The sequence below is a fragment of the Bubalus bubalis genome, chromosome 1, assembly GCF_019923935.1.
Source record: "Bubalus bubalis isolate 160015118507 breed Murrah chromosome 1, NDDB_SH_1, whole genome shotgun sequence".
NCBI lineage: Eukaryota > Metazoa > Chordata > Mammalia > Artiodactyla > Bovidae > Bubalus > Bubalus bubalis.
This window is the reverse complement of record NC_059157.1, coordinates 126,943,272-126,958,566: the sequence shown is the minus strand read 5'-3', so window position 1 is coordinate 126,958,566 and position 15,295 is coordinate 126,943,272. Positions and strand designations below refer to the sequence as shown.

The 15,295-nt window shown below is 41.2% G+C and overlaps 1 protein-coding gene across 7 annotated transcripts in view; it reads right to left on the bottom strand.

Moving 5' to 3' along the window:
* IGF2BP2 (insulin like growth factor 2 mRNA binding protein 2) overlaps positions 1-15,295 on the bottom strand; it is a 172,482-nt gene that overhangs the window by 15,778 nt on the left and 141,409 nt on the right. For 6 of the 7 annotated variants that reach the window (XM_044943898.2, XM_025287078.3, XM_044943899.1 and 3 more), the window contains 3 exons: positions 13,100-13,222; positions 12,611-12,746; positions 10,115-10,243 (listed from right to left, as the gene is read on the bottom strand). In XM_044943898.2, the coding sequence (XP_044799833.1) occupies positions 10,115-10,243; positions 12,611-12,746; positions 13,100-13,222 (388 nt within the window). The remainder of the gene's footprint in view (positions 1-10,114; positions 10,244-12,610; positions 12,747-13,099; positions 13,223-15,295) is intronic. The other variant, XM_025287072.3, reaches the window with a different exon arrangement.

The window sequence follows — 15,295 nt, the reverse complement described above, 5'->3', positions numbered from 1 at the left end:
GGGAAGCAGGGAACAGGAAGACAGATGTGGTAGAAAAACAGAGTTGTTAAGAAAACGGCAGTCATTTTAAAAGTAGCTGCTTTTTATTCAAGGCCTGTGTCCCAGGCATTGTGGTAGATCCTTTATTCATAAACTCTCTCAATCCTAATAGTCCTGTGAGACAGGAATGCATCTGCTTTTATATATTTTATGGGTAGAACGTTAAGCAGAGTCAGCAGAGTCTAGTTCACTGTGCTTTACACATAAGGCCAAGTATAATAAATGCTGACCTGCGTGTTACAGGAAGGAAGGTGGACACATGGCCCTGACAGGAAGGGATGTGGACAGCTCTGGGACCAACCCCCGAGGGCCTGTCTGTCTGGCAGTTGTCAGACACGATGAGGCTTGGAGTTAGTGGACCTAACTTCCATTTGAGGACCCTTGAACAGATCTCCTGGTGTTCTCTGTTCCCTGAATATCCAACTGGCTTCTCTGTTCCAGAGCACAACACTGCCTTAGGAATCAAAATGTAGCTATTCCTCTTTTTGAGTTTGGGCAGTGGACTTCTGACCTCAGGGGAAAAAGAGATATGAACACGGTGGGGAGCTTCTGCCAAGGGTGCTTGGGGTGTCCACAGCACCTGCAGGAGACAGAAGCTCTGCCAAAGGAAGGGAGTTCAGTTCAGTTGCTCGGTCATGTCCGACTCTTTGTGACCTCATGAATCGCAGCACGCCAGGCCTCCCTGTCCATCACCAACTCCCAGAGTTCACTCAAACTCATGTCCGTTGCGTTGGTGAGCCATCCAACCATCTCATCCTTTGTTGTCCCCTTCTCCTCCTGCCTTCAATCTTTCCCAGCATCAGGGTCTTTTCCAATGAGTCAGTTCTTTGCATCAGGTGGCCAAAGTATTGGAGTTTCAGCTTCAGCATCAGTCCTTCCAATGAATATTCAGGACTGATTTCCTTTGGGATGGACTGGTTGGATCTCCTTGCTGTCCAAGGGACTCTCAAAAGTCTTCTCCAACACCACAGTTCAAAAGCATAAATTCTTCAGGATTCAGCTTGCTTTATAGTCCAACTGTCACATCCATACATGACCACTGGAAAAACCATAGCTTTGACTAGACGGACCTTTGTTGGCAACCATGCTGTAAAGCCAGCCTCTACTTTCGTAATGTGGAAAGAGGCTGCAGTGACACCTCATGGCCACAAGAGGGGGCTATGAGATCAGTGTTCTCCTGGCAAACACCACTTTTGAAAGGAAGTGTTGAGTGAAGATACTTGGCTTACTTGGTCGTGCCTCTTTCTCGAAGAACACCAACTCCAGACTCTACTCAGCGCAGGTCCCAGTTCTGGGCCATGGAGGGTCAGGAGAGAATTCCAGCAGCTTTCCTGCCCAGACAAATCCTTGGGGAAAGGATGCGTCTGTCTTCCTCTCACCTGGAAAGTTTTTCCTTCAGCCCTCAGCAGAAATAATTCTTTTGAATTGTGATTTGACCCCAAAAGAGACAAACCACAAGGGTAGCTCTGTTTTGGGTTTAAATACTCCCAAGACAAATATGGTATCAAATTTAGATCTACCACTTGGGCTGGGGAGGGAATGAACTGTAAAAGGCTAAAAAGAACGGACAGATTCCTCAGTCCCTTTTTTGTTCATGAGTTACAGCTGGAAAACCACTGTGGAGAAAGAGCCCTGAACACAGCAATCAGGAGCCTGCTTCTGGCTGAGGCTCTGTCATTAGCTTCTGTGTCTGTAGGATGGTTTTTGGAGTCAGAAGCCTCCAAAGACTTGAGTCTCAATCACTAGGCTGTATACAACTGGGGATAATTTACTCAACTTTTCTGAACCTCATCCACAAAAGGATTTAAAAAGTATCTAGAGCTTATAATACTATTGTGGGAGTTCATTCAACTGTTTATTCATTCATGCATAAGATATTTGAGCAAAAGCACTGTTCTAGGTGCTGGGGACACAGATACTAAGAGAGAAAAGGGTCACTGCCACCATGGAACTTAGGTTCTACTGGGGAGGCAGACAGTATATGAAAGAAATGAACAGGAGGACAGGAGGAGGGGTAGCTGCTGAGATAAGCAGTGGGCTGGTGGTTTCACCTGGAGGGGTCTGGGAGGACTCGGAGGAGGTAACTTATGAGTGGGGACCCACAGAGGATATGGAGCCCCATGTAAGGTGCTAGGTAGGAAACATTCTAAAGAGAGTTCTTTGAGATACAGAGCTAGGAAAGGGCTTGGCCTGTTTGGAAAACAGGAGAGGCCAGTATGGCAAAAATAACTGAGACAGAATGAGATACGATGGAGAGGCAGGCAGTGTGAGGTCACACAGAGCTGGGCCTGGGTTTGGACGTGGGTTTGACCCTACGTACAAGAGATGCCCCTGAAGTACACCACGTGGCACTTGATGAGGTCACCGGCATGGAGACTCCATCACTGGGGACCGTATGGCTTCACTATTGGTAAATGAGCACTCATTTATCACACTTCCCATTCCCTCTACCCTTACACTTACAGGGGAGGCCACAACCTCAAATGGAAGAGGTGCTTAGGCTTAATGATCAAAAAGTAACCTGTTGAATAAATGTTTTCTTTAATGGGAAAGCAGGGTGTAGCCATCTGACAAACTGGGGCCCCAGAGTGGGACAGGTGGTATGGAACCCTAACTCTAAAATGGCAGTTGAGCTTACTGTCTCAGTTTGAAGGTCCTCAGCTATTTCATTGGAGAAGGCAATGGCAACCCACTCCAGTACTCCTACCTGGAAAATCCCAAGGGAGGAGCCTGGTAGGCTACAGTCCACGGGGTCGCTAAGAGTCGGACACGACTGAGCGGCTTCACTTTCACTTTTCACTTTCCTGCATTGGAGAAGGAAATGGCAACCCACTCCAGTGTTCTTGCCTGGAGAATCCCAGGGACGGGGGAGCCTGGTGGGCTGCCGTCTATGGGGTCACACAGAGTTGGACACGACTGAAGTGACTTAGCAGAGCAGCAGCTATTTCATGAGGGAGAAGCTACTTTACTTTTGATGTTTCAGAAGAATTACAATTTCAGATATGGGGGGGGGGAGAGATAATGCTGAAGGTGCACCTGAAAGATGTGACCCCCAAAAAGAGAGGCCACAAGGGTCGGGGGCATCACTATTATCCACTGGTTAATTTCAAATTCTTGGTTTGAGGGAAATTAGTGTCATCTTCTATGCTTGACCATTCTGGGGTAGTAGTGGGGTAGATATCAAACTGTGGCCACTGGATGTGAAGACGTGACTCATTGGAAAAGAAAAGACCCTGATGCTGGGAGAGAGTGAAGACAAAAGAAGGGGGTGGCAGAGGATGAGACGGCTGGATGGCATTACTGATTCAATGGACATGAGTTTTAGCAAATTCCGAGAGAGAGTGAAGGACAGGGAAGCTTGAGGTACTGCAGTTCATGGGGTTGCAAAGAGTTGGACATGACTTAGTGACTGACCACCAACAAAAATATATCAAACACACTCATGAACATTTAGAATGGAATTAAAGCTGGGTCTGCTTTTCCTAGAAGAACTACAGGGTCCTTAGTTCCAAGCTGTTGGGTATGACCATTTGATGCATCATTTAGGTGATATTCTGAATCATAAGGAAATCATGGAGCAGGAAGAGAGAGGGTGTGCAAGGGTTGTAAAAAGGCAAGGGTCAGGCATACAAAATATTTTCAGATATATAAATAGCTTGAGTGTGATGACACAAAGATGGCAGGTGCTCCTCCCCGGAACCAGGGACATGGACGTGGGGCAAGGGAATGGACTTAGGCAGAGGGGTCAGAGTCATGGGTAGAGCTGTTCAAGGTTCAGAAGGCACACATGCTACCCCGGCTTGTCCAGTGCCTCCTTCCAGCCCCTGCCTACCAGCCCTGTGTGCTCTCAGAGGACCACCTCAGGAGCTGATGGGGACTAGAAGTTGGTAAGCTAGAAAGAAGTGTAGCCAAGATTCGAGCACAGATCCTCTGTCTGACTCTGTGTCTCTAGATCTTAACCCAATGCTGCCCTCACATGGAACATTCCAAATTCACTGGTTTATAGGTGGGACCCACAGTGTATGTTATGATAAGGCTGCCCAAAGGGTTCTAATATGCCTTTTGCTGAGTTTAAGTACACGAATGAACAATTAAAACTCACTGGACATATGCAGAGAACCAGCAGCATGAAAGAGGGAAGCAAAGCTAAGCAAGGCAAGCACATGACCTTGGTAAATTAATTTAGCAAAGAGGGAGAACTTTTTTAAAAAGTCTGCTTTGATTTCTCAGTGAGATTCAAGAGGGCAGTGCTTTAATATGTGAGTAGACTGCTATGAGGAAAGCCAATCAGGGAACTGGATCATCAATCTTAGAAATTAAAAATGAGCAGAGTAAAAACTCAATGGAAACCATGTAAACAGAAGCATGGACACTCTTGAAAAGGCAGTCAGTGCACAAGAAGGTTAACTCACACAAAACAAAAGGAGGGACTCAGAAAGACATGGCAAGTAGAGGGAAAGGACTGCTCTCTCTCCAGAAAGTATAAACTCCAGAAGCAAAAAACAGAGGGAAGAGAAACATACCAAAATTAATTACAGACCCAGGTTTCCTGAACCAGTGAAAAACCTTCTGAACAGTCAGACTGAAGGCCTGACTCACATTTCTGATTTCCCAGGGTGAAGGTGAAATGCTACAAAAAGCAAAAAACTTACAGGAAAATGAAAAAAAAAAGTTTCTTACTGGTAGCAACTTATCTGAAAAGCAAAATGCTACAAGTATTGCTTTAAGAGTTCTAAAGGAACTATGACCCTAGAATCTCTAACCATCCAGTTGAACTTTCATTCATGTGTGAAAGGCAAAAAAGGCATTTTCAGATAAACAAAGGCTTAGAAATTATACTATTTATGTGCTATTCCTGAAAAAAAGTTATTTAAGGAAGTACTCCAGAAAAAGAAACAAAAACAAATAACTCAAGAAATGAGAAGATATGGAACACAAGAAACCACTTACAGTGAGCAGAGACCAGTAAAATTTAGCTAATTCTAAGTAACTCTGAATTACGAGATTGTGTACTAAGAAAGAAAATTTAATAATTTGGACTAAAGTTCCAGATTATTTCTAGAGTAATTATAAAAATACATTAAACAAATATTAGAAATAAAGAATTTTAAAAAGTCATAATCATAGTGGGAACAGTAAACTGCTCTCAAAATGTAATGTCATAGAGAGAAAAAATAATTATATAGAGGATACAAGTCATCAATTAAAGGTTTGATTTTACAGTCATCAACACAACTTTTAGTCCATTAGAGAAGGTATATCTTTCCAAGATCCATGGTTTCCAAAATCTGATCATGCATGAGCAAGACCACAAAAACCAGAACTGTTTCAATAACATTCTTTGAGAGGAAAGTACAGGAAACTATTGTAAGATAACAAAAAGGGAACCCTGAACTACTAAAAAATTAAAAGAAAACTCCCTAATAACTTTGATTAAGGAAAGAGAAAACACAGTATGTGATGTTAGGAATGAAAAGAGATATTCACAAGTCTGAAGCTTTAAAAGGTAATAGATTGCTTTGTACAACTTTGTGTCACGAAGTATGAAAAGAGAGATGAATACTTTTACAGGAGAATATAAATCAACAAAACCAACTCAGAAACATGTAAGAAACTGAAAAGGTTATAAATGATCTCTCTCCAAACAAAAGTGCTAGGCCCAGAAGTTTTATGGATGGATTGCATTAAATCTTCAAGGGACAGAAAATTCCTATATATTCTCAATTTTCCCAAGTATAGTATAAGTTGACTATCCTTTCAATTCAGTCTTCTGAGGAACAAAATAACCCTGGTGTTGACACTGTCAAAGATAGTATAAAACTATAGTAACCGGTGTAGACAGAAAGATGAACAGAACAGAGCCCAGGAACAAGATTCAGTGGGAGTCCGGCATACAACAAAGCTGACATTGCAAACTGAGTGATGCAGTGGGAAAAAAATAACACTGGATCCCTAGCTCAACGTACAAGTCAAGATAAACTGCCTATGAATTATAAGCAATAGTCTCCCCAAACCAACAACTAAGAATGACGTAAGAAAACCTGCAAGGATATTCTATACTCTTAGATAGCAGGCAGCTTTTTCTTAGCATAACATCAAAGGCCAGAAGTCCATAAAGGAAAACAACACTGATCTAACTATCTTAATTCTTAAAATTTCTGCATTAATTCTTTTGAAGGAAAACGTGAAAATTTAAAAGAAAAATGCATTCCCTTTTGATGTAATAATTGCAGTCTTAGAATTTACTTCTAGATCTGCTCCCACTCTTATGTTTAAGGACATTCATTTTGACGCTATTGGTAGCAGAGAAAGCCTAGAAAAAACCCAAATGTTGAAAAACAGCATGCTCAGTAGAAAAATTATAGTAATTTCATACAATGGAATTAAAAAGCCATTAAAGAGAATCAACTCTAGATATGGAAAGATGCTCATAATAAGTGAAAAATAAAACAACAGTAATTCACTATATGTGGCATGATTCCATTTGTTTTTGAATAAAATGATTATATATACGCTCATAAAACATTTTAAAACATAACAATACTATACTTCTGGGGAGTGGTAGTTGGGTAAAATTTGGGTAAGAGAAGGAAGGCTAAAGGGAAACACTTCCTATTTACTTCATATAGTAGTTCACTTGTTCAAAAAAAACCTATTTTAAATTACTATGGCACAAGACACCAAAAATAAAGCAAAGAGAAATGACAAGCTAGTGAAAGATATTTACAACATGACAAATGGTTAACAGCCTTAATATGTAATTAGCTGTTACAAATCATTAAGAAAAAGATGGGGGGAAATGACAATAGCAACTAAGATTTATATAGCAATTACTGTGTAGGGATTTTTACTTATTTAATTACCCTGACAACAACTGCATGAAACAGAGGACATGGAAATGCAAAGAGGCTAAGTCTCTTGCCCAAGTTTGCTAAAAATAACAAGTGATATAGTGCAGAGATTCAAACACAGGTTGTTTGACTCCAGAATCTATACTGCCTCTCCACAGATTGATAGGCAAGGGATACAAAAAGACAATTAATTAGAGAGGGAGAAAAATGTCCAGTAAGCCCCAAAGTGCTTATTACAAGTAAAAGATACTCATAATAGTATCTTTTAAAGGATCAGACTGCAGGGCTTCCTTGGTGGCTCAGTGGTAAAGAACCTGCCTCCCAATGCAGGAGACATAGGTTGGGTCCCTGATCCAGAAGATCCCACAGGTCGTTGCGCAACTAGGCCCATGCGCCGGAACTATCGAGCCTGAGCTCTGGAGCCTGGAAGCTGCAGCTACTGAGCCCACATGCTCCAAGTACTGAAGCCCGTGTGCCCCAGAGACTGCTCTGCAACAAAGAAGCCACCACAACGAGAAGCCCACACAGCAATGAAGACCCAGCACAGCCCAAAATAAACCAATAAAAAAAGTTATTGTTAAGAAAGTACCAGATTGCAAGGAATAATTACATTGGTAGTGAGAGTACAGAAGGAAAAAAAAGCCTCTGTGTCACATATCAGATAAGAAGGAATAGTAGTACATTCTTTATGTATCAAAATTTATATGCTAATAAATATAAAAATATCAACATTTATATTTTTATATACTTATACATTCTTTGGCTCAGCAATTCTATTTCTAGGAATTTATTCTGAGAAAATAACTGGATAAAAGAATGATATATATATAAGAATTTCCATTGTAGAGTGAAAATTTGGAATATATATCATCTATATACTTAATATATACCCACACACAAATAAATAGAAACACTAGTTATTTCGAGATTAAGAAAAAACTTGCACTTGTACCATTTGCTTCTTAAATACTATGCATGTATTACTTTTATAACCAGAAAATGATAAAAATGGTAATTTTCATATATACACACATACATAAAAAGCTTCCAGCATTGGTACCCCAATTCATGCATGTGTGAGCCACCTATAAACAGATGCACAGATCTCCTGACCTTCGGATGTTGACAGCAAAAGCACTAGAGGTTTGTGATGTATAAAAGCAACCAAGAAATACCCTAATTCCTTGAAATTTGAATGTCTAAGTGACAGGAAAGCAGTAATATTTTATAAATATTTGAAGGCTCCCCACCACTCCACCCTCCCCTGTCCTTTTCAGGAGGCGTGGGTCCACCTGGGAAGCCCTCAAGCCTCCAATTCAGGGTCTAGACCCTGCACAGGTGGGTAGCGATGCCCACCTCTATGCCCTCCCTGTCTTCTGTAGCTGTGAGAGAGAGAGGTCTGCAGGAGCTGTACTGTTGCAGAGTTGGGGCAACTGTGTGTTTCAGATTAGAAACTAATCTTGATCTAAGGGCTCAAGGTCAGAACTACATGGCTTTTAACTTGAAAATATTTTATTTAAAAGCTGTTTTATAGAGAACAGAAACTATTTTTGTAAAAATCATTATTCTACTGTTTTAGTAAAAAAATCTCAGATGTACAGGATGTAAAGGAAGCTTCCCAACTGGCAAAACCTATTTTCAAGTTTAGAAAATATTCTGCTATCATATGAAAAGTTCTTATTTTTCAGTTCAGGGATTTTCAAATTTTTCTGTACAGAGCCAAATATTTTAGGCTTTGCATATCTCAGGGTCTCTACTGCATCTACGCAACTCTGCCATCACAGCAGAAAAGCAGACAGACAATGCGTTGAATAAACATTCATAGTTGTATACATACACAGAAATAAGTGGTGGGCTGGATCTGGCCTCAGACGGTCATTTGCTGAGTTCTCTTTTAGATGATCAATTTTAGAAGAACTTTATACTGTATTACATATTTTTTCTCCCACCATTTATGTTACTTAGGTTTACAGAGTAGCGTGACTTTCAAAGTTATCACTGGTGGAGCAGTACCTATAATCTTTCTTTCAAGAAATGCCACATGTCTAAGGTCAGTTCACTGTCCTGGGCTCAGTCATTCTCACATCTCAGCAAAGATGGGGACACACACTTCTCAAAGCTGTTCTCCCCACTTGGAGTACCTACATGACTGTGACACCTGCCAGCTCCCTCCTGCCATACGCCCAGCTCCCTCTAACACTCAGACAGACACACACACACACAGCTCAATGTTGGACGCTATCCTTGAGTTTAAAGGAAAATGTATATAATTCTAAAGAAATGGTATGGAGAGAAGCTGTATATAAACACGATGACAGAATGTGCATGTCCTTGTGACTAAAGATGTGGGTGTCAGTTCATTTCCCTATTTTTTTTTGGCAAAACAGCAACACTGAGTTCACCCTGTGTCTCTAGCTAACCCAAAGAGTTACTCAGAATTCTGACACTGTGAAGCCTACGATACCAGAGACCACCTCTCAAAAGAAAGAGGTGGTTAAGCTAATGTTCTCCAACTTGATTCTTCCCATTTAAACAATACGAACATTGGGAGAAAATTAGTTTTCTTAAAAAATAAGTAGTATGTGTGGAGAATTAGGAATGAATTAAAAAAAAAAAAAGCTGTCAAGTATCCTGAGCCCTAATTTGGTAACCTGTTGATCTTGAATGATGCTTGTGGATGGGGACAAGTAGAAAACACATAACGTTCACGTTTCTTCTGCTGCTATTAATTATGATTCAAACAATAAATACTTACTGAGAATCTACTAAATGCCAGGCATTGTGCTAAGTGTCTAGGAATAAACACTGTGTGTGCTATTTTCTTTTAAAAAACTATTAATAAAATATAATGTACTTGAATCGTAGACCCAGGTTAGAATTTTATACATGAGTCATCTAGGTACGAAAATATATTTTAGTAAGTGAACAACACTCATGAAGGTTCTTATTTGTGCTAACAAATCCTTTTTTACATTGAACAGGCTTCTAGCTAATGAATTTGCTAGCAGTCTCTTTCTTTCCCAGATATGATATATACTATGTTTAAGAGCACATATTTAGAGGATGGTTTTAATCTGTCCATTAGGAAGAAGTCCTAAGAACTGTTGAATTCAGCCCTTATGAGCACGGCCTCCAAATGAAAGCTTTGGCTCTGATTCAACACAGCAGAGAAATGCCGCTGCCTAGAGGAGTATGAGCGAACCCCTGAAAGCTGAGCTACTTACAGCGAAAGGGTGGTAGGGGGGAGCGGGGGGAGCTCCTCGGGGCCCTGCTGGTGGAGGCAGCACGGAAAGTCCTGTTGAAAAGATGCCAAGTGCGCTCAGGTTCAACCCCGGGATCAGATTGGCTTGTTGCTGAGAATAAAAATGGAGAAAAAGTTGAGGGGAGGAGACCAGAGAGGCCCAGCTTGCCTGGGTCAACCTCCATCTCTTGTCTGGATGGCATCAGCGTCTCCTACTCAGCTCACTCAGGCCCCGTGGACCTCTTCCTCACCCTGCTGCCGGGGCGGGCTCTCTAAGCCTCAACCTGATGGTGGTGCTCCTTTCAGAGCTTCTCTGCTGCTTCGAGTGTCTACACATCTTAACACAGCAATGAGGCTCTTCCTGGGGACCCAGGCCACCTTGCCAGCCTCTCCTGCTAACCTTCACTCACACCCTGCCCAGTCCTGCTCCTCTCTCCCCTCTGGATCCCCCGCATACACTGTCTGCTTTGCGAGAACTGTTGCTTGTCTCCGTCCTCGGCTGGCTACATCCTACTCATCATGCGGGTTTCACCTGACCTTAGGTGTCCGCTCCTCAAGGAACCTTCTTTCATCCCAAAGGCCTCAGCTCAGGTGCCCTTTCTGTGCCCTAACACACTCATGTTCCCCTAAAACAGCAGGCATCACAGAGTATTTGAATGGCCTATGTAGCTGCCTCTCCGCCTTTCAGACAACAATTTCCTCATGGACAGAAACTGTCTTGTTTAGTGCTGTGAGCTCAGTGCCTGGTACATAGTAAGTACTCAATAAATATTTGCTGAATGAATATGATTAAAACATGTTGGCTGAATAGTTCTTCCTAACTCTATCCAGGGAAAAATCAGACCCCTCATTAAGATACCACATGTGTAAACTCTCATCCATGTTTGGAATGGTCCACAACTTTGGCTTGTTTACCATTTAGCTGCCAGTTTTGTGATCATCTCGCTTGCTTATTTCACATTTAAACACGGGGATGCTCACACAGGCTGCCCTTCAGAGGCAGAGGGATAACATACCTCCCACCCTGGTCTGTAACCAACCTGCCTCCTGGTCCTACCACTGCCTCCCCGACCACCGAGCAAATCTCTAACATTTTCTCTTTGCTCATCTGCGGCTCGAGGGTCTCCCAGTAGCTTGCCTTCTTTTAGAAGGTCTGGAACGGGAGAGTTAGGATCTTAGCCTTTATCCCATTCATGTGTGAGATCTAGTGATTTTGTTATTCACCTATCAATGCATGACTTCAGCACAGACATGAATGAACCTAAGTGATGCACATGCTCAGGGGAAGATGTTTGGAACACCCAGAGCCTTTGCAGCATTTCTGGGTGTTCACAGAAAGAGTTTATCATAGGATATCAAGATCCCCAAAGAAGAAAACGAGATCAGTGGATGATACTTTGACAGACAAATACACACAAATGGGGGGAGGGAAGGTCACACTGCAGTCGTGTCCTCACCACGCTCACCATGTCCCGTAATTATCATGTGGGCCGCTAAGGTGGGACTTGGGGTGAGGCGGGAAGGCAGTACTGACCTGACTAAGAAGGTCCTATGGCAAGTGCTGCAGTGAGGGAGCTGGGGCTGCGTTTCACCCACCTAGTCCTTTCTCAACATTTAGTCCTCTGTGAAATGTTACAAAGTCTGGGATTTTCTTCCAAGTCATCCAAGTGGGAGTGGGGACGTGGATGAAGGTTCAAATGAAGCAAAACAGGCCATGAATGGATAACTGCTGAAGCCAGATTATGGGCATATGAGAGCTTATCATAGTATCCTTTCCTGTTTTGTATATGTTAAAAAGATCATTATCATAAAAAAATGAAAAAAATTTACTCCTCTGAGCTGAGTTTGTGCTTTTGATTAAAAGGACAAATATTTTTAAGATTTCTGAATGAATTTCAGGATGGTGTCTCCCCATTATAAAGTTGAAACCAGGCAGTAATAACAGGAAGGACAAACCCAAATCAGTCTGCTAGAATTATCAGAGTCGAGGTGGATGACAACAGTTATTGGACAATCTGAAAGGACAGATCAGTGAGAGGTGAACATCAGAAGTTTTTTTAAAACTGGAAAGTAGGGGGGGAAAAAATCTCACTTTTCTAACATAACAGCTGTCTTGATTTTTATATGCAGGCTTCTAGTCATTTTGACTCATATTATTTTATATAATTAAAACCTTAGTTATATACACTTTTATATTAATATATTTTCTTAATTAACAATATATCATAAGCAATTTGATTTAAAAATCTTCCAAGCTGTGATTTTAATGACTTCACACTATTTTGTCAAGTGTACTTAGCATATTTTACTAGTTCGTCTCCTGATTATTCTAATGCCCTTGCCCCCAAGAAGAAAGGTGTAACTCTGTACTCCTAAAGTGCTTCTTCACTTTCCGAATGACAATTATTCTTAGAGAGGCTTGGGTCTTGCCTGACAACACATGTGAAAACCAGTGGAGAAGAAAGCAGTCAGCACTTACATTAACAGCCAGCATATCATTTTCAAAGGCCTCACGCAGCTTCTTCATAATCTCTATTTCGGCATTGGCACAGGCCTCAACTGTGCCCTTCACAGTGATGGTTCTTTCAGGGTTGTATATGCTCAAATCCTGCAAGCTGGCCACCAGGAAAAAGAGAAAAATTTCCTTTTTTCAAAAGGAAAAATAAAATCCCAGAAGGGTCACACTCACGTCTTGGTGGAAGAGGCAGGGATGGATACCCTCACCTCACACTGTGGCACATAACATCTGCCATCTTATCTCAACTCTTTGCAGTGACTTAGATGATATCAGTAGAGAAGGTCTGAGTGGGAACTACTTATGCATCTGTTTTGACAGTGCTGAAGATAATTATATGATTATCTTACGATTACATTCCCATTATAAGGAAAAGCAGATGAACGAGCTGGACATATCACAATGCTCACAGTCTCCATTACTGGGTACAGTTAATTGGAACAAGTGGCTTACGATGAGATTGTTATCTTGGTCCCTGTCTCATGTTCAATTTTCTTCAAATTTCTGCCTTCTTTTCCAATCAGTCTTCCAACCAAGCCATTGTGGGCCAAGATCTTCAGAGGAATCTCTTCAGCTCTGAAAGAGACAAGCAACAATTTGACATTTAAGTTGAACACAATGGTTGACTTAAGAGCTATTGTTGTTGTTTAGTAGCTAAGTCACGTCCAACTCTTTTGCAACCCCACAGACTGTAGCCCGCCAGGTTTCTCTGTCCATGGGATTAAGAGCTATTACCCTCCTTATTTCTTACAAATAGAAGCTGTTTCTGTTCAGCTACCAAGTGGCCATGGGCTTTAGGAGAAGCGGGGTTTCTCACTAACCCTAGTGCATGAATTCTGATTAACACAAGCCAAATCATGTTAATTTTACTCCCTTGTTGTGACTGGTTGGAAATAGGTCCATGAGAAAGACTGACCAACGAGGTATCAGAAGAGGTCTGTAGAGTGGCTTTAGGAAGGTTTTCCTTGCTCTTAAAAAAAGCACAAGGGATAATGACATCAGTCAGATGGTAGACTAGGAACAACAGGCCCTCCTATCCCTACAGAGACACCAAGTTGACAACAAAAGATAGGCTAAAATCTCTGAGAACTCTAGAGATTAGGGGAGAAGCTATACCACCCAGGCTTTTATAAAACTGAAAAGGGATTCCAGCAAAAGGAGTAAGAAGTTTTGTGGCATTTGGCATGCCTTTCCTGCTCCTTCCCCTACACAACATAGCAAGGGGAAACTGGGAGGAAATCCTCCACACCAAGGCCCCTCCCCTGGGACAGAAACAAAGGACTGTACAATGAGTCCAACATTCTGGCTTGCCTGGGGGCTGCCTGAGAGAGAGGTTTCTGTCTCTCCTAACTTAGGGAGCTGCCAAGCCTGGTGCCCAGGTCTGGAAGCTGCTGAAAACAGAGGTGTATAGTACGTTAGAGCTGCAGTTCCACAGTCAGAAGCCAGGAAGAGAAAGAAATCAGAAATGGTTTGAGAGGTCCTAAAACCTCCAGCCAGGCTGACTAGTGAAGGTCTTCCCCTGAATAAAGCCAGTATGCAAAGATTCTGAGAGGTGATTGCTTTTTCTGATGCCCAAATTCCAGCAAAAAAATTATAAGCCATAGAAAGAAATAGAAACATGGTCTAATCAAAAGATCAAAATAAAACTCCAGAAACTGACCCTAAAGAAATGCAGATCTATGAGCTACTTGACAGACTTTAAAATAATGATCACAGAGATGCTCAATGACCTAAATGAGAATACAAACAACTAAATGAAATCAGGAAGGTGATGCATGAACAAAGTGAGAATATCAACAAAGAAAAAGAAACTATTCAAAAACAACCTAACAGAAATAGTAGAGCTGAAAAATATAACTGAAATATTAAAGGGATTCAAAAGCAGGTATGATCAGGCAGAAGACAGACTCAGAAAACTTGAGTATCAGTCATGTGAAATCATCAAGTGAAGGGAGAAAAAAGAATTTTAAAAAAAGTAGAGATAGGATAATGGGCTTTTGGAACACTATCAAATCGATCAAGAAACATGTCATTGGAATCATGGAAGGATAGAGAAAGAGACAAGGGAAAGAGCTTATTCAAAGAAAATAGGCAGAAAACTTTACAAATCTGAGAAAAGAAACGGACATACATATTTAAGAAGCTCCAAGAACATCCGGCTGGGATAAACCAAAAGAGAATCACACTGAGACACATTATAACCCAGGTGTCTAAACTCAAAGAGAAAATCTTGAAAGCAGCATGTGAAAAGTGATTAGTAACATACAAGAAAGTTTCCATAAGATTACAGATGGATTTCTAAGCAGAAATCTGCAGGACAGAAGGGAATGAGATGACATACTCAAAGCACAGAAAGAAAAAACTACCAACCAAGAATACTGTATCTAGCAAAACTGTCTGTGAAAATGATAGGAAAATTAAGACTTTTCCAGATAAACAAAAGTCAAAGGAGTTCATTACTCCTAGACCAGTTCTACCAGAAATGCTAAAGGAGTCTTTTAAGTTGAAATGAAAAGATGGTTCAACATACAAAAATTAATATAATATACTATATTAACAGAATGAAGGGCAAAACCCACATGATCACCTCAATTGATAAAAGAAAAGGCATATCAGATACACTGAAGAAAGTAAAACAGAAAGAAAAGT